The sequence below is a fragment of the Hyaena hyaena genome, unplaced genomic scaffold (genome assembly GCF_003009895.1).
Source record: "Hyaena hyaena isolate Hyena2069 unplaced genomic scaffold, ASM300989v1 scaffold_904, whole genome shotgun sequence".
In the NCBI taxonomy this organism is placed as follows: Eukaryota; Metazoa; Chordata; class Mammalia; order Carnivora; family Hyaenidae; genus Hyaena; species Hyaena hyaena.
The window spans coordinates 479,840-502,553 of NW_024081540.1; the positions used below are offsets into that span (position 1 = coordinate 479,840).

Below are 22,714 nucleotides of genomic sequence, written 5' to 3' on the forward strand. Positions count from 1 at the left end.
TGATTCCATGGTCATGAACATGAGGCAACAGCATTCCCTGAACAAATTCTCTTTGAATTTCACTGTAGTTCTCTACTAACACATTATTTTACAAGGGCTTTGTTGTGATACATATTTTAAGTGATAATTTAAGTGATTACTACCTGGGTAATTTTGGGAAGCACAGCGGTTTTCAAAAGTAAGGCTAATTAACTTCATACACCAGCCTAATGTTTCCTGGACCTGTAGGATATGTCAACTGAGAAATGTGGCCCAGAAGAATACTTCGTATATTGACAACGTGAGGTTTCACTTCCTGTGCTCTTCTATGTTGAAGCACCATTCTTTGTTAACTGAAGGGAAAGTCTCTGCCTAGCATGTGCATAAAAATATTGACCAAGTCTGGAGTGTGTCAGCTATCTCTGGCTAAACAGCAGTTTTGGTTTTTGCTTAATTTCTATTCTGTCACAGTAATGGTTTTATAAAATACATTTAATTACTATAAAAGTAAAATATAAATGGAAGATACCAAAGACTATATTAGATTCAATAGACATAAAAATAGTCTGTTCATTTACTATAAAAGTTTCTAAATATTTACCCTGAATTTCTATATAGGCCTCATCACACATTATTCACAAACCATTCCTGAAATGTTACTGACCCCCTGGGGCATACTCTGAATAACACTGATCTAGATTAATGATTCGGTGAAGTGCACACATGAAATGATCAGCATTTTTGTAATAACAGAATACATTAAAATGTATTTGTATTGCTATGTCCTTTAAGAAACAATAGACAAATTGTTCCAACAACTTCTTACTTTACAAGTGAATGTAAAGTAAGATTTTAATGAATTCACCTTGCAGCTAAACAGTACTCATTAGTTTTTTGTTGTTGTTTTTAGAGGTTTTTTGTTTGTTTCTTTTAACCTGTTTTTAAGCTGATGCATTTACAAAGGAGTTAACTATTAATTTCTTTGTTATAGATTTATTTTTATGCCAAAGAACAATATGCTCTATGTTAGTTTATGCATAAGCATAAACAATCCATAGGCTCTGAACCTTGCATACACTAATTTTTCAAATATTATTATGGTACTTTACTAAGCAAATCAGTGTCACATTCCAGCATGATGAAACTCAGTTCGTTAGTAATCATCTTAAATGTGACTTGTGTCTTACTTTCTTCTAAATGTTGTCAGTGGAGTACTGTAGGCTTCTGCTGTTTTCTTTCAGCGAATTCAAGGTCGGAAAGCCAGCCTGGAGGAAATACAGCTTGTTCATTCTGAACATCACTCACTGTTGTATGGCACCAACCCTCTGGATGGACAGAAGCTGGACCCCAGAACACTCCTAGGTCTGTACAGGCCTCCATTCTACTGAGAATAGCACATTCCAGCACTGTCATCAGTCAATGTTTTTGTCGGTTCAAAATACTTGGCAAGCAGTATGACAAAAAAATCAGCTTTTCCAACAGCATTGCTCTGTGGAATGAGTCCTTTACAATAGAAGCCAATGTACTTTAAGAAAATCTTGTATTAGAAAAAGTGACAGGGCAAGTTCTATGATGTTTACTTTTAAATTAACCTTTATTTGAAGAGTATTTGTTCACTGTGATTTAGCCTATAGGAATACATGCATTGTTGACTTTGCCTACATTTTTAAGCTAAAAGAAAAAAAGGTTTTCACATTCTTCATGCAAATTTATCCTCACCTTTCCGATTTCTTTTGCACCTATTAGTTTTTTCCTATGATATTAACACATAAAGGACACCATACCAACTCATTATTACTATACCTAGAACATTAAATTATATTGTAAGATTGCATTTTAAATTTTACTATAATCTACTTAATGCATGCCTTAACTATGGAGTTAAATGGTTTAATAGATAGCAGAAGTATAAAACTAATAAACATAATTTTAGTTAATATATAATTTTTCAAATGTTGCTTGCTATTAGATAGTAAAATAAATTTATGTTGCAGAGCTTTGCATAAACGTTATATGAGTAATAGAAATAACTGATTTTAGAAAACAATTTGTGACAAAAAAAACAATTTGTGACAAAACCATAGTTAGCTGGAAAAATTAATATTAATTATACTTTTATTAATAACTTTTTATAATGGAATAATAATACCTGGCATGGCAATGTATGCCAAAGGATCATATTTGCAGTATTTTAACCAAAAGGACATTTTAGAACTTTTCCTTGTCCCTTTCTTTCAAATCTATTATGTCAGATCCCAACTATTAGACTCTTTCACCTACTTCAGTACTAGTTCTAAATGGTTTATGTTAACTGGTCCTAAGAAATTCAAAATCAAGTATATGACACATAGTAGGCAGGCATGTTAGAAAGCAATTATAAAGAGAAATTAACAGTTAACCCTTATAAAGCTTAACAATCTGCCTTTTTAAAACAAGTGGCAGATACCCCTAAATTTGTGAAGTATGGGCATATGGGTGAGTGTGTGTGAGCACGTGAATGCATGCACAATGGGTAGTGATAGCTTGGAGAGAAATTGACAGAAGTAGAAACATATAAAGACTATTCAAATTTTAGGAAGTGTTTAAAATTTGATGATGTGAAATACTTTGTATAGTAGAATTAAAGTTATATTATTAATATAAAGGCAAGTCATTCCAGTCATTCCAAACATATATAATCCAAGTGGGTTTTTTTTTTCTAATTTCTTTTGAAGGAATCAGTCTTTGCACAAGCAGATTCTTTACATAAAGTACTTCTTTTGCTATGGTTACTATATAGTAAATGTCCTTATTTTAACATGAATTAATAATCACACCTAGTTTACCACAAAGATGAAGTAAACTGAACATTAACTTCCATGGTTTCATAATATCAAAATACTCATGAATTTGAAGATAAAAGTTGTGTCCATTTTGATAATTTTTTAGTTTAGTTAAGAAAAATCAGAAAAATTTCCTAATTTTTAAAATTCTAAATATAGTCTAAGTGATATATCAACCAAGGCATAGGCCTAGGTATTTTGGATTTAATTGGGATAAATTTACACATAGGTGTTTGAGAGGTGTTTCAAACAACTGTTATTCCACATTTTATCAAGCTGATGAACAGCCAGCTTTTAAAAAAATATTTGCTTTTATTTATTTTTGAGAGACAGAGAAAGACAGAGTACCAGTGAGGTAGGGGCAGAGAGAAAGGGAGACACAGATTCTGAAGCAGGCTCCAGGATCGGAGCTGTCAGTACAGAACCTGACGTGGGGCTTGAACTCACAAACTGCAAGATCATGACCTGAGTTGAAGTCACAGTTAACCAACGGAACCACCCAGGTGCCCTGATTATTCTTCATTTTAACAGAAATGACATACCTGTAGAAGAAATGAAGAAATAAACTTCAGCATCTCCAAACTGGTTTACTTATGAAACATGGCAATACCACTGTTTTTGTAATGAAATTTTACACTTTTAAGCAAAACTGATTTTCTCAAAATAGTCAACATATATATCATTTAAAAACTTGATGATTTATAAGTGAATGCCAGTATAAAATTTAAATCCTGGACAAAAGACTTTCCTATATATGTATGCCATGAAAACACCAAGTATCAATAGCTTAGTTTTTATAGGTATGGTTTTGTTTTTGTTTTTGTTTTTTGTCATTGTCCATCAGTGAAGTTTTACTGGAATGCACCTATCCCCATTCTTTTTTTTTTTTTTTAAGTTTTTATTTGAATTCTAGTTCATTAACATAGTGTTACATTTGATTCAGGTGTATGATATATTGATTCAGTAGTTCCTTACAATACCCGATGTTCATCACAACTTAATCCTCATCATCTATTTAACCCATCTCCTTACCCTCCTCCCCTCTGGTAATCATAAGTTTGTTCTCTATAATTAAAGGTCTGTTTCTTGGTTTGTTTCTCTCTCTCTCTCTCTCTCTCTCTCTCTTTCTCTTTGCTCGTTTGTTATGTTTCTTAAATTCCACATATGAGTGAAATCATGTGGTATTTGTCTTTCTCTCATTGACTTATTTCACTTAGCATGACACTCTGTAGTCCATTCTTGTTGTAAATGGCAAGATTTGGTTCTTTTTATGGCTAAATAACATTCCATCCTCTCTATATATCATGTCTTTTCTATCCATTCATTAATCAATGGACACTTGGGCTGCTTTCATATCTTGGTAGTTTTTGTGGTTTTAATTCAAATAAATTGGCCTTATAACTTACTAGTTTTTATTATTTAATGTAAGATAATATTCATACAATTGATGATTTTAGAGTTAGCTTTAGATACACACGAGGAATTCTATAGGCACTTCTCAGAGATCACTGCAGCAATTTCAATTGTGTGCAGCCTACATGAATAAAGATAAACAGGGGTGTTGCATTGTTAGACCTAATGTCAAGCACTAAATTCAACTTTGATGACATTCTGAACTACCTTAGTTTCTCTTATGAATCCAGAAACTTAACTTGTTTTCCTTAATTCAGCTTCTAAGTAAATAATCTCTTTCTTTAAAAAGTTTAACTTTTTATCCTTCTTTATTATTCTTTATGAAAGAATTTTTGTGGCTATTTACTTCTATCTACAAGACCAGATTGAAGCTGCCATTTAGAAGTATGTAGAAATTTATAATCACCAAGATACCTTCCCTTTCTTTATACCTTTCTTTGACTACATATATCCTTCTTTCTCCCCCAGTCCCTCTCCACACAGATTGGAGGGTGGGGGCTGTCTGTCAATGTGCATGCACATTAAATTGAAATTCATTCAGTTGTATGATTTTCTGAGTTAAAGTAATATTACTGTTTTTGATAGTTATGTTCTGGAGTTAGGAGGAAGGATTTAAATAAAGTTCATCATAACCAGACTTATCAGTCTTTTTATCTTGAAAGACATCTATAGCTTATAAAATGATTAGATTTGAAAATGGGCACCATTTGTCTATTTAAGTACTCTAGACTATGTAAGGTGACACTTTAAAAACACTTTCTCCAATCATTTTTAGTGCAAGGTTTTCCTTTGCATTAATATTCCTGACGTTCTTACTACCAGTTTTCATTAGCTTGTGGCTAGCCAGATCTGAGTCCATGAGTAAGGCAATATAATATTTAAAAATAAATCCTGTTAATCCAGTGAATTAAAAAATTTTTACACACTACTAAATTTAAAAAATTGATTATTTGGTTGTTTTATATTATTTTAAACATTACTGGGGCGCCTGGGTGGCTTAGTCGGTTAAGTGTCCGACTTTCGCTTAGGTCATGATCTCGCGGTTCGTGGGTTCGAGCCCCGCGTCGGGCTCTGTGCTGACTACCAGCTCAGAGCCTGGAGCCTGTTTCAGTCTGTGACTCCCTCTCTCTCTGACCCTCCCCTGCTCATGCTGTCTCTCTCTCTCCTAGAAATAAATAAAAATATTTTTAAAAAATATATATATATATTATTTTAAACATTACTAAATAAAATTTCTCTTTAAGCAGCTTATCATTTATTCTCTTGGAGTTTAGTAATTTTTAAAAATCACTTTAAATCTTCTTTAGTACATTTGGTACATTGCAATACTATTCCTTTTTACTGACTGTGGAATGAAAAGTACAGACAATATTATATATTTTAATTTCTCATGTGATCACTGTATCTTTGACCTGAGTCACTTTAGAGTCATTGGACTATGATACAGATATGACGATTGCTTTTTCCTTTAATTACTTTACAGAGATATTTAGGAGTAAATACTTTTGTTTCTCCTATTAATGTACTAGATAATGTAGAAAATAAAAATGCAGGTAAACAAAATGATTAAAAATTCCATGAAATATTAATAGATAATCACGGGTAAGATTTTGGTATATATTTTAAAGAAGATATATATTTTTTATATTATATAGATTTCCCAAAAATGTTATCCTTTTTATTTTTTTTCAGTGTTTATTTTTGTGAGAAAAAGACCGACAGAGCATGAGCAGGGGAGGGGCAGAGAGAGAGAGAGGGAGACACAGAATCCAAAGCAGGCTCCAGGCTCTGAGCTGTCTGCACAGAGCCTAATGCAGGGCTCGAACTCACATACTGTGAGATCATGACCTGAGCTGTAGTCAGATGCCTAACCGACTGAGCCACCCAGGCACCCCAAGGTTATCCTTTTTATAGTGTTGTTATTTTTTTTAAATGTGGATTTTGATGAGGCTTACACTTAAGACAAGTATACTTTGTCTTCATTATATCTGAAGTGAAAATTAAGAATAAGTCTGTATATTTGAATAGATTAGTTTTAATATTTAAACATTTAAAAAATTACAGTGTATTTCAGAAAATGTGGCTTAAAACATCACTTTAGAGGGATACACTCAGGATAGCTGAGTTATTTTAAGTAAATTATAAATAAAAAAGATATTGTGATATATTAATTGATGTGTAGGGTAGCTAAAAAAATCTGGAGACTCAAATTTCATGGGTATGTGTTTGCTCACATAGGGCAGTAGAATCTACATGGAATAGGGGCGCCTGGGTGGCTTAGTCGGTTAAGCGTCCGACTTTCACTTAGGTCATGATCTCGCGGTTTGTGGGTTCGAGCCCCGCGTTGGGATCTGTGCTGACTGCCAGCTCAGAGCCTGGAGCCTGTTCCAGTCTGTGACTCCCTCTCTCTCTGGCCCTCCCCTGCTCACGCTGTCTCTCTCTCTCTCTCCTAGAAATAAATAATACATTAAAAAAAAAAAAAAAAGAATCTACATGGAATAATAATTCATTTGCTTTGAGCTCTTGTCTAAAATTTAATTTTCTTCTGAATCAGTTGACAAATACTGTGTGACGTATGTGTTAATAAAAACCAAAAAAATTTTAAAATTATAATTATATTCCCAATTTATATATTTTTTCATGTCTTCTTAATGTGTAGGTGATGCCTCTCAAAAGTTTTTTTCTTCATTACCTTGTGGCGGACTTGGGGTAAGTATGAGTTTGCTTACTGCTTTTAAATGACATAAACTGCCAAAAATACCTCCTTTGATTTATCTTTTTAGTTATGGTTAAGGCCATTTCTGCATAAAAGTGATTCTGAACTTCAGGACTGGCTGTGCTCAGAACTTATTAAGAATTTCAAGATGGTGACAACAGTGAATTAATCCAAGTGTGGGGCTCCTCTAACTCCATGTGTCTATGTGACCGCACAGATGACATGTCCACAAAGCCAATTTTGCTAGGCTTTATGTGGCTGGAAAAAAGGTGACACAAGGGTTTAACTGTTTCACAGCAGAATTCAGTTTTCAAGAAAGTCATGCTAAGTACTAAAGCTAATGGCTACTTAGAAAATGCAAATACATTATATTCCTGGTAAAAATGTCATAAACTTCACAAAGTGCTTTGCATTGTAGCACATTTTATTTGTGAACCCTGGCCATTTTTGTCTTCAATAATTAACAGCTCCTTTTTTGACCCAGGATACTTATACCACATTTCAAGGATAAATTTGTTTGACTATATGAAGAAAACTGACTGTGTTTTTGTTGGTCAGAACATATCCTTTAGCCTGCTATCTATTTACAGTTAACCCTTACCAGTAACAAATTGTCATCCTGTAGAACTAAGTACTAAGTCATATTAGGACAGCATATTTCTAGATCAGGTTTCAAGGACTAAGGAATTTAAGTCGTCAATTAGCTTTCTTGGATATTGAAGGGAAAGAACTGTGTATGTCATATTTTAGGCAATATTTTGCTATCACTAAATTTTCTACGGGGAAATCTAACATATTTTCAGTTTTATTCTTTCATTTTAGTGATTCTAGATTCAGCAAGGATAATCTTTCTGTTTCTTCACCTATGATTCTGCTCTTTTTAGAAACACAAATGGCTGCTACAGGAACCAATATCTGCTTGGAATTTATAGTGTGCTAACATACAACTGAGGTTTATGCCGGTTTTGCAAAATAGTTATTAATACCATTTTGCAGATTAGAAACTGAAGGTTCAGAGAAATGACATTTTCCTGAGGTCACACAGTAAAGGGTACAAGTCTAAAAGTATGAGGCTGATGTGCATGTTCATGTGCAGGAGTTCTAAAAGAGCTTATTTGTTCTTTCCATGCAGTTCATCTTCAGTAGGCCAGTCCCTGGAGCCTAGCATTGCAGCAGTGTGGCTGATACAATGTGGTTCCTTTTGTGGCAGCTCAGCAGTGAGCTTCCCTTTCTGACCTTGAGCTCAGGACAGTCGCCATTCTACATTAATCCCTCCTTACTTTTAGCAAACCCACTGTGAAGCCAGGAACTTGCAAAATTATTCTATAAAGCAGAAAATAAACTAACTTTTAAAATAGATTTCATGGACACCGGATGGCATTGCCTTTGTACTTATTTTTTAACATCCCAAGTGCCCATTTTAAGAGAATGGCTGATTACCTGCAAATGAGGCAAAGAATGAAACAAAGCTAATGGCTACTTAGAAAATACAATGATAGGGAGGAAATCAAAGCTGTTAAAAGAGTGAGGTCATCAAACTCCCACTCTTTTACATTTAATCCATGACCCAGAGCTGAAATGAGGACAGCTTCTTAGGATCCACCTCCCAAGTCTGGCTTTGGTTGTGCCTAAACTCTTTATTATCCCTTGAACACAAAGTACCTCTCTTCAACTGCTTAAACTCATACCAAGGTAGCTTCTTATTCTTTAGCTAGAACTGCTCTAATAAACTCTTAGAAGTGCCCAAGGAATAAAGAGTGCTGCTTTTGTCCCTGTATGTCCAACACAAAGCACAGTGAGTGTAAATAAGTCCCTCATAATGTTTCTGAACACTGTCTTAATCCTTGGTGACACCAATGGTGGTAGGTAAATGTAGCTTTGGCAAGCAGAGGCAGGAAGAGGAAGACTGGATTAGTTTGACTTCATCAGTATTGAAGAGGGCTGGAGAGAGGCACTTCTCTTTATTAGATTGGCGTATTGGTCTTCGGGCGGTGTTTATGTAGGTCTAAGTAAGTGTGAACATGTTTGTTATGCATGTGTGTACATGCACAAGCTTGTCCATGTTGATGCTCTAAAGTATTAGTTAGATTTGGCTTTTTTTTTCTTTACCAGAAACCCAATTGTGTTCTGAGGCACTCAAAAACTTTCTTACCCCCCTCATATTTTGGGTTTTGTTACAAGTCCTAAGAGAAATTCTAAACCGTTTGTATTTCTACCAGTCTGAATTTTTACCTTTGAGACAGTCCTAGACATTTGGAGTATACAAAGATACCTAGTATGAACTGAGTGGTCTAACTTTATAAGCTGTCTTCCCAGAGAACTTGGAAATTGCTGAAATTGCCCTGTCTTAAGGTACTCTTCTAGTTCAGATTTTCTAAGATGGACTCATTAATTTAAACCCCAAAATACTTGGTGCTCTCCATTTGTTTTAAAGGAAACTCTAGTTCCTAGAATATATATCTGCTACTAGATGGCTTTATATATACCTACTGAAGGCTCATGGATTGACTGGCTTTTGAAGAGACTACCTGGGACATTATTAAATCAGAAAATCCCTACTTCTTATTAAATTTGCCTCTAAAATTGTATATGATAATTTTTTTAAGTTTTTAAAATTCTAGTATAGTTAGAATACAGAGTTAGATTTAGGTGTACAATATAGCGATTCAGCAATTCAGTACATTACCCATTGCTCATCATGATAAGTGTACTCTTTGCCTATGAAAATTTGATGGTGTTGGCAGGTTGCTCAAAGGGCAGATGGTACTTAAGGTGCTTTAAAATACATTTTCCAGAATTACACTTTGAGCAACAATCTCAAGGGTTTCTAATTCCTTTGTGTTTGGTTCTCATTTTGTTAGTTACTATGGCATGACTCATTTCTCATTAGTATGTGATTGCACTATAAGAAAATGCATCAGTTGCAGAGAGCATTTTACCAAATCCCAGGACTTGGTCATCATATAATGACATAAATAATTAAGGGACTCAGAAAATAAAACTCAGTGCAGGACCACTTTAGTTCTCACTCCTAAGGGTATATCACTAAAAATAGTGATCATTTTTCTAGCCATCTGACCTGCTGCTGTGTGAAGAAATCTTGAAATCATTTCTCAGCTTTATTTTTCCCTCTTCACTTGATAGGCCACAAAAAAAACCACAAAAGCAAGGACGAGCAGGCTTTTATGATAATGTCGTCATCAGCTCCCAACTTCAAACACTTCTGCGGCTTTTGAGTTGTCATTTATAACTTGGAACTGAATCGACCCATAATTCCCATGATACACTTAGAGAAATTGATAACAGACTCTGCACTTCTTTTATGGCTCAGAGGAGGCAACTCCAATCACATCACTATTGGCAGGCAATATTATTTTTTGACATGGTTGTAAAAGTATAAAGGAGCTTATGGCATTTGTTTAGATGAGGAATGGGCTCTCAAGCTGTGCTGGGGTTTACAGGACCAGATTAGTGAGAAGCAAAGGGAATATGATGTTTGCAAACAGGATATGATTTTATATATAAGTTTGGGTTTCATGCTCTGTTCCCTGGGGAAAGCCCTGCAGACAGCAGAGAATTCCACTTTTATCCTACAACAGACAAGCTCTTGGTGCCAAAGGCAGAAAAATAAACGCGGTCAGTGGGCAGTGTCAGACCCCTTGATTGGAGGAGGAGGAGCTGTGGAAGAGGCAGAACAATTTCCTAGGAGGAATAAGGAATTGCTGAGCGTGGGCAGAATCTGGGCCTGCCTAACTGGTCAAACATGTGCCAGAAATGAGGCTCTGTGAGGTTTCATGAAGGCACCTTCTCCAGCAGCATCTCAGTCAATCTGTGAACATGAAGTTGGATTTTTATTACAAACTTTTACTCTGCCCATATTCTATTTGATTACTCCTAAATCTGACACACTGTGGAGGTTAGAGATGTCATTTTTGTGATTTGGAGAGGGGGAGATGGAGAGAAGGATTAGGTGGTTGTGGGGAGGTAATTTAAGGCTCATTTCAATTGCCCTGAGGTTTTCAACAGACATTTCATTTATGTACTAACTATACTTGCTGTATAGTGGGCAGGTTAGGATGAAATGTCTCAAATTCTCCTTCATTCTGTCAGATTTAAAATGTAAGTTCTTCCCCCTGATATATATGAAATTTATATATATATGTATATATATGTGTACAAACATTCAAAAGGAAATTGTCAATTTTATACATTTGTATCTTTATATTATTTTACCCATTTATTACATTACATTGGTTCTTCCCCAGTAATAGTAAAAAAAAAAAAAAAAAATCTAGTGGCAAGTCTTTTAAAGGGCCTCTGACTTTTCTCTATTGTGTTATAATATCAGGAAATGGTTTATTCTGTGACTAAATCTATAGACAGATAATTAAAATTCAAAATTCAATGTAAGAAGAATATTTAATATAGTTTTCTCCTGCTATTTAGACTGGTCTTCTTTGAAACATAGTATTTTAGAAGGCATACCATATGCTATCATATGAAGAGTGAAGGGTAGGAAAAATGACTTTGTGCCAATAATTAGGTAAGGTGCAGGAATGCAAACACTGATGAGACAAGACCACTTTCCTCACTTGCTCATAGCCTGTTCATTGGGCCGATTTGGATAAATGTGCTGTAGGAACACAATGGAGGGGGTTTCCAGAACAGAAAAGAAAGAAGAGTGATGTGGAAGCTCTTCAAGTAGTCATAAAATAAATAAATTTTCAAAAACAATTAGGAATGAATATATTTGTATGAGTTTGTGTGTAGGAGGGGAGGGTGTGAGTGTGAGGTGGCGGGACACATCCACACATTAATTATTTAGGCAGTGATAACATACCATATTATTAACAATTGTATCAAGCTATTGCTGATTAGCAGGGAATTTTTTTTCCCTAAAGAAACACCACCACCACCACCTAATGTTTATGCCAAAATTTGTATGATCCTTTTATCATAAGTACACACATTATGTGCTTTTCCCACCCAGTTATCCTAAGCAAGCACTTACATCTGCAGACGGAGGTGGGGGTGGCATCTGTTTCTCACATGCAGTAATCAGGATAATGTTGATTTCCCTTGTATTAATGTTCAGCTCAAACGTGGCTTGCAATCAGTGCTTCATTTCCTCCACTGCTGCTATCAAAGATGCATCACAGCCCTTTTCCCTCCAGCATAATAAGAGGATCCACTATGATTTGGAATTTCTCTTTTCCCCATCTCTCCTTTCCCATTCAGATTTTCATTAGTTTAAACTGGATGCAAATGATACTAGCAGGAATACCCCATGGCTCCTGGAAAATGTAACACTGATAAGCTGGCCTAATGAAATTGTTTCAGAATTGTGGTTCATGTTATGGATTCCAAAAAAAGATCATGTTGCCCCAGATGTGGAAAATATAGTACAAAATATTATGCAAGCTAGGAAATGCCTTCTAAATAACAAAGGAAGTTTCCAGTATTGCATAGAGTATGCTAATTGTACATACTCAATAATAGTTGGAGGGAAGTGGATGACACTCCCCAGAGAGATAAATATCTATACATTACTCTACGTTTACTACAAAATGTAAAATTGTATACAGTCTTTAAGTATCTGATGTTCATGGCAGGAAAGAGGGCAATTAGAAATGAAAACCTTAAGTTCCTCCTAAATTCACTTAGCTGTAGCATCTCATTTGTGATTAAATTCTATCTATGGCTTTGACATTATGGCTAAGCACAACAGGATGCATTTTGAAACTCCAATTTCATTTTCTTATTCAGAGTGCACATGTATATAACAAAGTTATTAAAAATTCTTCTGTTGTCAACACGAGGTACCTTAAAAATGCCATCATCAAAGATTTTTGAAACATCAAAAAAACCACATGTGTTTTTTACATTCTTGGAACCACAACACCTATAAAAAAAAAAAAAAAACCTATATGAGCAACACTATCAACCAAAGTAATGTCAATGGCAGAGAAGAAGAAAACATATCCATTTCTGGAATTTTTTGTTCTTTAATTTTATTGGATCTATAATGATTTTCTCTAAATAAATTGAAACTTAGATTCTGCTGTGCTAAAGGTAAATGGGTTTGATGAACATTAAGCTTCTAATTCAAGAAATTTCTGTGAAACAAAAACTCTGATAAATTAAAGCATACTTGAATAAACTCAAATATACAGTCATATACTGGTTGCCACTTCTATTGACACAAAACCATAAGATCTGAGGTCAGATGAACATTTAGAATTGACAAAGGAAATGGTACTTAGAAAAAAAGGAACCACTGCTTGGCATCTATGTTGTGCAGCTTAAAATGCAGCTAAATCCTGGCCCATCTCAGCTTTTCATTTTGATGTGAAAAAAAGTGAATTAATATTTGTATTTGTCACATTTCTACCTTGGATAGTTCCTGATCCAGATACTCATCTCTATAACAGCTAATATCCAGTACGGAGTAATGATACAGCTCATTGGATTTTTCTTTGTTAAGCATTTTGACAGAAAGTTTAGTAAAGCATAATTTGTAAATGTTCATATAATATATCATTTTTATTTCAAAATCCAAAACTAAAATAAATTAGTTTACTGAATGCTTGAGCCATAGCAAACAGTTCATGGCAGAGTCTCTAGGACTTATCTTTCCAAACTCCTGGGTAGAACCCATAGTTCCTGACTCATAGGCAAGCAGCATCATTACAATGTCTTCTTTTAAGATATGGAATAATAAGTAAAATTAAGGACTTGAAAGACTAAGCAGTGTCTTACCAACAAAGCATACATTGAATCATATTTTTAATGAAGACTGTTAAAAGACTAATACATTTGAGAATGACATGCACCCAGAATCCTTTGGTTAATTTGTTTTGCTACCATATTCTAAATAATATGATTTATATGGTCTCTAATATTCACAATGGGCACATGTAGATATCTAAATGATCCTATACCATTTTGAAGTGTGACCATTCAAAGAAATAAAATCAAGGCCTAAAAGTAGTGAAATTCTCTGTTACTAAAGAGATGACTTTTTTTTTTTTTTATTAATCTGTTGCCCCTCCTTCAGACATCTCAACATCCATTTATTTATCTATTTAAAAAAACAAGTTTTGAGAGCCTCCTATGTACTAGGTAAGGAGTAACTCTAGCCTCATATTCTTTTAAAATTTTTATTTTCTTTTCAATTCTGTCATATCCCTTATTATGCTTATCACTTACACTCTGTGTTAAGCTTCCTTTATTTCTGTTCATCAGCTTTATGAGAAAAACCTGAGAGTCCATGATATGATGCGGACTGAAGGCAAAATATCTTGTCTCTTAATTGAACTAAATCCAAAGTCATTTTTCTAAGGAAGGATTTGTACAAGACAGCTTTCCTGTCTCAGCTTTCTTAGAAGCATCAAATCTTCATTTTTTTAATTTTTTTTAATTTTTTTATTTTTTTTTTAAATGTTTTTTATTTATTTCTAGGAGAGAGAGAGAGACAGCGTGAGCAGGGGAGGGTCAGAGAGAGAGAGGGAACCACAGACTGAAACAGGCTCCAGGCTCTGAGCTGGCAGTCAGCACAGAGCCCGACGCGGGGCTCGAACCCACGAACCGCGAGATCATGACCTAAGTGAAAGTCGGACGCTTAACCGACTAAGCCACCCAGGCGCCCCTCAAATCTTCATTTTGAGAGCAAGCAAGTGAATGCACTATCCAGAATCAGCTCACCATTCCATTAAAAGCAAGTAAAGAAGAAAGAAGCCAAACACCTAAAGCTGATTGGCCTTTAGATTTAATATACTCACAGCTTCTGGCAACTACCACAGTTTAGGGCAGAATTCATTCACTTACTTATTTATTCACTTGTTTATACAATAAATGTATATTGAGAGCTTATATTGTGCCAGGAAACTATAAGTACAGCAATGAGCAAAACAGAAGAAAATATATCCTCGTGGAGCTTATATTCTGGTGGGGGAGACAGATAAGCAAATATGCATTAGTTCAAATATATGTGTGTAATGATGAATGTTCTGCAGAAAAGAAAGCAAGGAAGGAAGACAGTATGGAATCTGGTGGGGCTTGGGGACAGAACTGGTGGTTACTGGAAAGTGTTACATTTTGGAGATCAGCATTGAGGGGTGAGGGATGACATGGGAATCCTGGCTTCTTGTAGTGACTGAATTAATAAGGGATAACAGGGGGCATGACGGGAGACTTGTCAAGACTACTCAGAGTTTCTGGGTCCTCATCTTCACTCCTGCCTGTGAAGATGTGACCATCTTGGGATAGGGTTCTATCCAGAACACACAGAGTTCATGGCCTCCTTTTTGACTCCTAGATTTAAGTGTGATGGTGGAGGTGGGTTAAATTTACAGGCATACCCTGAGATCCTGAAATCTCTCTTAAGATCTGACCTTGAAGGTCTAGAGGATCTTGAGGGTAGGGGCACAGTTTTCCAAGCTGTGGCTCTGAGACATCTGAGTAACTCCAGATCTTAGCAGTGAAATGTGCTTTGGGCTTTCCAGTCCCTGGGAACATTATTTGGACCTAGTTCCCTATATAAATTTTGCAGCTGCGAATTAGATACAATACTCTAACACCTGCCATTTTCAAGCTTATTGAAAATGCCCTGATATTTGCATTATATTTCCTAGTGGTTTTTCATGTGCATTTTAGCTGTTTCTTTAGTGGACAGTATTGTATTGTGTCCTCAATTGTCTCTAGCTCGTCCCTTCTGATGTATATGATGTATGATGAGCTGTGAGAGTCAGGATAACTGATTGATTGATCCCATTAGGTTAGTGCATGAAGCAAGACATGATGATTTCTCTTTTTGTTCATCACCAGTTGTGTGTTGTGTGCATACAGCACAAGGAACACAAACTTTGGAGTCTGAATTCCAGAGCTGTGTTTACTATTAAACTTTTGTTTCTGATACAGTTAATATCACAACATTAAATGGGATGAATGAACAAAAATTTCAGCTAAGTTATTTAGGGATGTACTCTAATCATCTAAGTAAAATTATAACCCTTAACTTTAACCCTAATAGTGTCCAAAAGACTGACTTAACGAGGTGATTATCTATCAGGTGAGATGCTCTGGGCTCAGCAGGGCCATAGAGAACCTTTTAAAACATACCTACCTATTTATTGGTTTTCATAGAACTGGACTGATTCACAGTCTCTACATGCAGATTCCAATGATAACCTACCTCATGTCTTAATTCTCACAGCATTCCCAGAAGTCTTGTTACTAAAGGTGTAACTTGGGCTTCCTACTCTACAGAAAAGGAAACTGGGGCTCAGAGAAGGGAGTAACTTGTTCAAGTCACATGATTAGTAGGTGGTGAAGTAGAGATCTCCTGATTCTGAAACTCTTGACCACAGTACTGTCCACACATAATTTACCATGATTTCAATCTCATAATTATCAACACTCATTTCCCAATGAGAATAATCCTAGTCATAATAAAGCACAATTATTTCTTTTGCTAAAAGCATTTTATTTTTTGTTGTATTTCCTGTAAGGTATCATCCATGCTCTCAGACGACATTAACTTTGGGTAAAAAATTATGCATCTATACACAGCATTGTAATTTGAACTAAAACAGTGAAGAGCCTCTGCCCCCGGACGAAACCACTGTGGGATGAGTTAGGTAGAATCTCATTTTACATACCTGTGGACTTAGAATTAATTTTATTAAGCTCTTTTGGAATGAACAGGGCTCTAACATGCACTGTCCAGTGGTTATAAGGATTAGCATATTATGAAATATGCTTTCCATAGTATGTTCATCAGATTAAACAAAGTAGTAGGAAAATACTGAGATGGTATTACTTGGCTATATGTCTAATTCAGTCTTGGTAAAACTGACCAGCAGATTACTATGAAAAGCAATAAAGACTCTGAGATTTTTTGATTGACCACATAACCCACAGTAATCCATATATTATTAGCAAATCCTTGAGTCCACCAGTGCTTTAAGTAATCATCCTTAGAATCCTAAGATGTAACACTTTGCCACAACAGATATGTTCCTGTACTTATTCTTATCACTGGCACATAAATAGCAAAGAGATATTTTTGTGAAGATGAAGAGTGACTAGAAATTGTACATGTAAGGTCAGTAGGGCTGTCAGAAAGCAGTTGATCATACTGGAAGGGGGGTTGTGGTAGAGCATTAATGTACATGGCATGCCCCTTGTCTCTTCCAGCTGCTGCATTAATAGTTCACGCCTTCTTTCCATATGGAATATTGGTCACAGTATTCATTCATCATATCCATGGTTTTACTTGGAATCTGAAGGTCCTCCCTATGGCTTCTCTATTTCTTTTTCATCTCACCATGACTAAAAAAGCTAAGGTGTGGGCATTATAACCTACAAGTGGTCCCAAGGGAATGGGCTGTCATTTATGTGTTCCTCTTAGTGTTGAACAAAAGAGGGAAAGTATGTGGGCTCACCCACACATTGTCATCATAAATCCATCCCAGTTCCATTTCTGAAGTCTCAAGATTTCAGCAGAACATCTAACATGAAATGAATATATACATTCAAAGAACTGGCATATTGTTTCACATGGGAGAAGGGAGAAGGCCATTGTTAAAGGCTGCAGAGCGAACCAAGGAAGAATATGATAAAGAATACCATAGGTCTTTGGCCCAAAAATATGACTTTCAGCATTATCCTACAGAAGTCACCCAGAGTTACAGAGGGCTTTCAAGGGATTCTGAAGTATTGCTACCTAAATAATTGCAGAACCTTCCTTGAGTGGTTTTATGGTTTTAGGGGCTATGTCTTTCCACCCAGCCCTAGATTCAGAGAAATCAGCAATGCAAACTCTCTTTTATAATTATTTGACTTACTTTAGCCTCAGTTTCTCTATCTTTAAAATGGGGCATTTGGGCCTTTCTCATAGCATTATTATAGGATCAAATGTGGTGATGTAGATTATCAGTGGCACCTCTATGTAGAGAATGGGCCTACTCCATTCTTATGGTTGGACATAATTAGGTCTTGTTTTGGAAAAAATAAGCTGCTGCCTCAAAGACATGATTTTAAAGCTTCTTCAAAGTCCTGAAACCTTCAGTTATCATCTGACATTCTACCCAGCTAATGTTCTCCTATTAGAATCATGGCACTTTAGGGAGACTAGTAAGTGGAGTGTGGGGATTTTTTAGAAACCTTTGTAATGAGACAGGGAAACTAATTTAGAAATTAGAAAATTTGGATTCAAATCTCCACATTGTCTCTGATTCAGCAGAACTGGATGGGGCCTGAAATTATGCAGCTTTTAACCACATGATGTCAATGTTGCTGATCCATGGACCACACTTTGAATGACAAGATCCTGTGTGACTACAAATGGGCAAATAATTTTTCTGGGCTTCCATTTCTTTACCTCTGACGTAGAGGTAATTAATGAAACATGCTGTATCATCTCCTTTGGAGCTCAAATACAGCATTAATATGTGGTAATACTTTATCTAAATTTAAAATAGATTTTTTTTAAGTTTATTTATTTATTTTGAATGAGTGAGAAGGTGCAAGTGGGGAAGGGGCAGAGAGAGGGAGAAGAAGAGGATCCCAAACAGGCTCTGAAGTGTCAGTGCAGAACTTGAAGTGGGGCTTGAACTCACGAACCATGAGATTATGACCGAGCTGAAGTAAGATGCTTAACCAACTGAGCCACCCAGGCACCACTAAAACAGCCTTTTAAAAAAATCAGTATTTCTGGAGAGATCAAAAAGCAGGCTCCCATTAATTTGACATTGGGGATCTGATAGACTAAGACTTACAGGGATATCTTGTCTCCTTTGGGTAGTTAAGAGATGGAAGTTTCTATGAGGAGCAGGGTAAACCATGAAAGCAGAGGCTGGAGGCTCTAGGAGCACCCCAGATATTGCTGGTTGTCAAGCCAGAGAAAGGAGGAACCTCATGCTAGCAAATGAAAGCTATAGATCTAGGTGTGGTGCTAACTAAAGAAATGTGTTCTTCACACAACCAGTGATGTAATGCAGGACTTGAATGGGGAAACTATTTTCACATTTTAGATATTTTAGCCACAGTCAAACCCTGTCAGGTAATATATCACTATAGAAATATATCACAAGAAATATATCAATATAGAATTAACTTGTTTTCACTCATTCATTGATTACCTTGACACAAATTATTAAGGATCTATTATGTGTTAGATATGTGAAGATATAGATACCCATAGCACTGTGCTCATGGAAGTTAACACTGTCTCTCATCATATACCATTAAGAAGAGATATATAGAACAAATATAGAAATATTTTTTTCAAATTCTTAGCTGTATTTGTCTGCTCAGGCTGCCATATAAAGATTCCACAGACTGGGAAGCTTAAACAACAGAAATTGTTGTTTACCAGCAGCTATATAAATATAAGGTATTCCTAAATAATAGCTCAAGTACCCCCATGAAGTTGTTAATTGCTTTCCAAGCTTCACAGTCATCCCATATATGGAACATCATATAACTAGCTTATACTGCAAGGAAATCCAGAGAGGAAAGAAAAGAAACACAAAACAGATAAAACAAAAACACCAACCTATAAAACTTGATTAACTTTTTATTTCTCATTTTTTTATTAAAAAACTTTTAATGTTTATTTTTGAGAGGGAAAGAGAGGGCGCATGAGCGAGCACAAGTTGGGGAGAGGCAGAGAGAGAGTGAAACATAGAATCTGAAGCAGGCTACAAGCTCTTGAGCTGTCAGCACAGAACCTGACGCAGGGCTGGAATTTGTGAGTTGTGAGATCATGATCTGAGCTGAAGTCACATGCTCAATGGATTGAGCCACCCAGTTGCCCCTTGATTAACTTTTAAAATAATCACTCCCTCTTTCTTCTTAAGATGCTAATGCCCAGGATAGAAAAATATATCTTTATTCTATCCCCAACAGCAATGAAGATTTTGCCAACTCTATCTTGTTTTAAAAAATATATACTTTCTAATAGTGCTAGAGATTGGAAGTTCAAGATCAAGTTGTAGGCAGGATTGGTTTCTCCTGAGGCCTGTCTCTTTGGTTTGCAAATGGCCACTTGTTCACTGTGTCCTTACACGGCTTTTTCTCTGTGTGTGCACATAACTGGTGTCTCTTCCTCTGCTTACAAGGACACCAAGCATATTACCTCTTTAAAGTCCCTATCTACACATGGTCACATTGGGGTTAGGTCTTCATCATTTGAATTTGGGGAGAACACAGTTCCATTCATAACAATATCTACTCTCTAGGGTTGACTTTGATTAAAGTTCCAGTTATGTGCCTTATCAACTGTGTAGCTGCTCAAGTTACTTAATCTCTCTGAAGCTCAGTTTCTTCTTTTGTAAAAGTGACTAATAGTACATTTATTAGGCTATCATGGGGAATAAATGAGGTAATGTTTCTAAAATGTTTACACAGTGTCTAGCAGTTATTTGTTGCTACAGTACATCCCCCACTTCTTTCTTAGATGCTGATCAGAGGTACTTACTTTGTGCTTTCTCTGAGTAATAAAATTGACCTTACTATCTCTCCCCCTGAATCTACCAACAGACTAAGCTTTTCTCTCTCTGAATTCTACTCCCACCCCCACTTTCACTATTGCCAGAAAGAAAACTGTATTGGAATCTTCAACTCTAGCCCTGACAGTAGAGGCTTGAGGATAGAAAAATACTGAACTTCTCAAATACTTCTTAAGTGGAAAAAGGTAATTTTTCTATTTCCTAAAAGAAATTTGGCTTGCAAATGCCATTATACATATTGTATGGAGCTTAAAACAGAATAAGCTATATTGAAAATCTAGAATTTCTCAGAAATTAAATAAAGCTGAGATCTTAATGATTTTAAAAAATATTAGATAATTTCTAAGTTACCAAATCAAGATACTGTCTGCAGAAAGAGCTGATCTACAGTGGAAGATTCATTTAAATGATCTATTTTACCTGAAGTAATGTAAAAGTTAAAAAGATACTTAATTTGTTTCATGGATTAACTTTTATATGATGTGCGTAAAATGGTACAGCATCAGTACAATGATGAAAACCTCTGTTTCTTTGTTAATTCTGATGTCTCTCAGGAGGTTTCTGCGGGCATCTGACCATTATTTAAGCTTAAACTCAATTATTCAAAAATGCCCTGTGGCCCAAGCAGCAGCATAGCATAGCAGCAGCTGCTTACTAAACTGCTTAGTATTGGCTGAGGACTTTTGGTTCCCAACTTTCAGGGTGAAATATTTGAGGCATCCGTGGAAGAATCATGTACTACATTAACCATGCACAGTGCATATGAAACCTGTTCTGTTAATGGGCAAACTAGTATTATATTTAACTCTGGGAATATTCTGAAAAGAATCAACAAGCTAAGTTTAGATTATACAAAGGAGACTGTGCCTAAATTCCTTTTCTTCTAAGTCATTCTCTTTCCCTTTTAAAATACTTTCATATCCACTTTCAGTACAGGTAGCTTAATTTCTATCATGTGCGGCTTTTCAGAGCATTAGCTTTGTTTCGAGTGCCAGAGACTGAGCTATGCTGGATGTGCTTGGAAAAGGCCCACATTCATTCAGGAAACTCCAGTGAACTAGATCCATATGCAGCTTAAAACAAAAAAAAAAAAAAAAAGCTTTATGATTAGAAGTAGTTTCTGGCTTCCAGCATTATCACAGATGATTTTGTTTTTGATGTGCTGCAGAATAAAAAGTAATGTTGGAACCAAAACTCTGGGATTTTTTTTCTTAGTGAACATTTACTGAGAACTTTCTACTTTGTCCTATGTTAAGCACTTTACATGCATTGGTTAATTTAATGCTAATAATAATCCTGTGAGGAAATATAATCCTGTGACTAAGGTGGGATCTCCATTTTTATTTAGAACATAGTTAATAAACCTGCCCATGTTTGAACAGCTTATAAGTAGAAGTAGTAGTTTTCAAGGTCTCTAACTCTAACTCTACAGTCCGCCAAATAGATAAGGTGATACTGCACTAAACAGTGATGAAGCCATTAACAAAGCTACCACCTAAAAGAATGGAATAGAGTGGAAGAGTCCAAAAATTGGCTGCTTGGAAAGTCTGTTAAAAAGCTAATTAAAAAACTGACAATTTCTCCAAATACTGGGGTTATGAAAGCCTCTAGGTACAAACTAGTAATGTGATGCTTAGACAAATTATTGGTAGCCGTTCTCTCTGGGTATAATTTATCTTGTTAAGGCTAATATGTTATTAGGGGCATCTGGATGCCTCAGTCGGTTGGACGTCCAACTTCGCCTCAGGTCATGATCTCATGGTTCGTGGGGTCGAGCCCCATGTCGGGCTCTGTGCTGACAGCTAGCTCAGAGCCTGGAGCCTGCTTCAGATTCTGTGTCTTCCTCTCTCTCTGACCCTCGCCTGCTCATGCTGTCTCTCTCTGTTTCTCAAAAATAAAAACATTGAAGAACGGCTAATATATTATTAAAACTCTTAACATATTTCTAATTTTACCTGTAGCTTCACCTTTTCTTTGTGGCTCTCTTACCCAAGTGGAGTTCTGTCTTTCTGTAATTTGGAAGGAAAGTCCTTTCTCTGTGAAACCAGTGCTTCTGAAATTATTATGTGGTGAAGGAGAAGATTTTGTTTACTTATATTTTATTTCCTGTTACAGAGCAATGCTTTTGCAAAATGCAATAAAAAAGAACTACTAAAAATGAGATTAAAATTATACAAAATGCAAATTCATTTTTAGTAGGCTCAACAGATATAAAATGATTATAAAGTTTGGTATAAAAGTTTCTAAATGCTTGCTTTTGTTTGTCTTGT

General features: G+C 35.7%; 1 protein-coding gene across 1 annotated transcript in view; it reads left to right on the forward strand.

Annotated features, from left to right (window-relative positions):
• The window catches only part of HDAC9 (histone deacetylase 9), a 718,836-nt gene that overhangs the window by 466,147 nt on the left and 229,975 nt on the right, over nucleotides 1-22,714 (forward strand). The window contains exons 15-16 of the mRNA XM_039220715.1: nucleotides 1,221-1,341; nucleotides 6,874-6,923. Of these exons, the coding sequence (XP_039076646.1) occupies nucleotides 1,221-1,341; nucleotides 6,874-6,923 (171 nt within the window). The remainder of the gene's footprint in view (nucleotides 1-1,220; nucleotides 1,342-6,873; nucleotides 6,924-22,714) is intronic.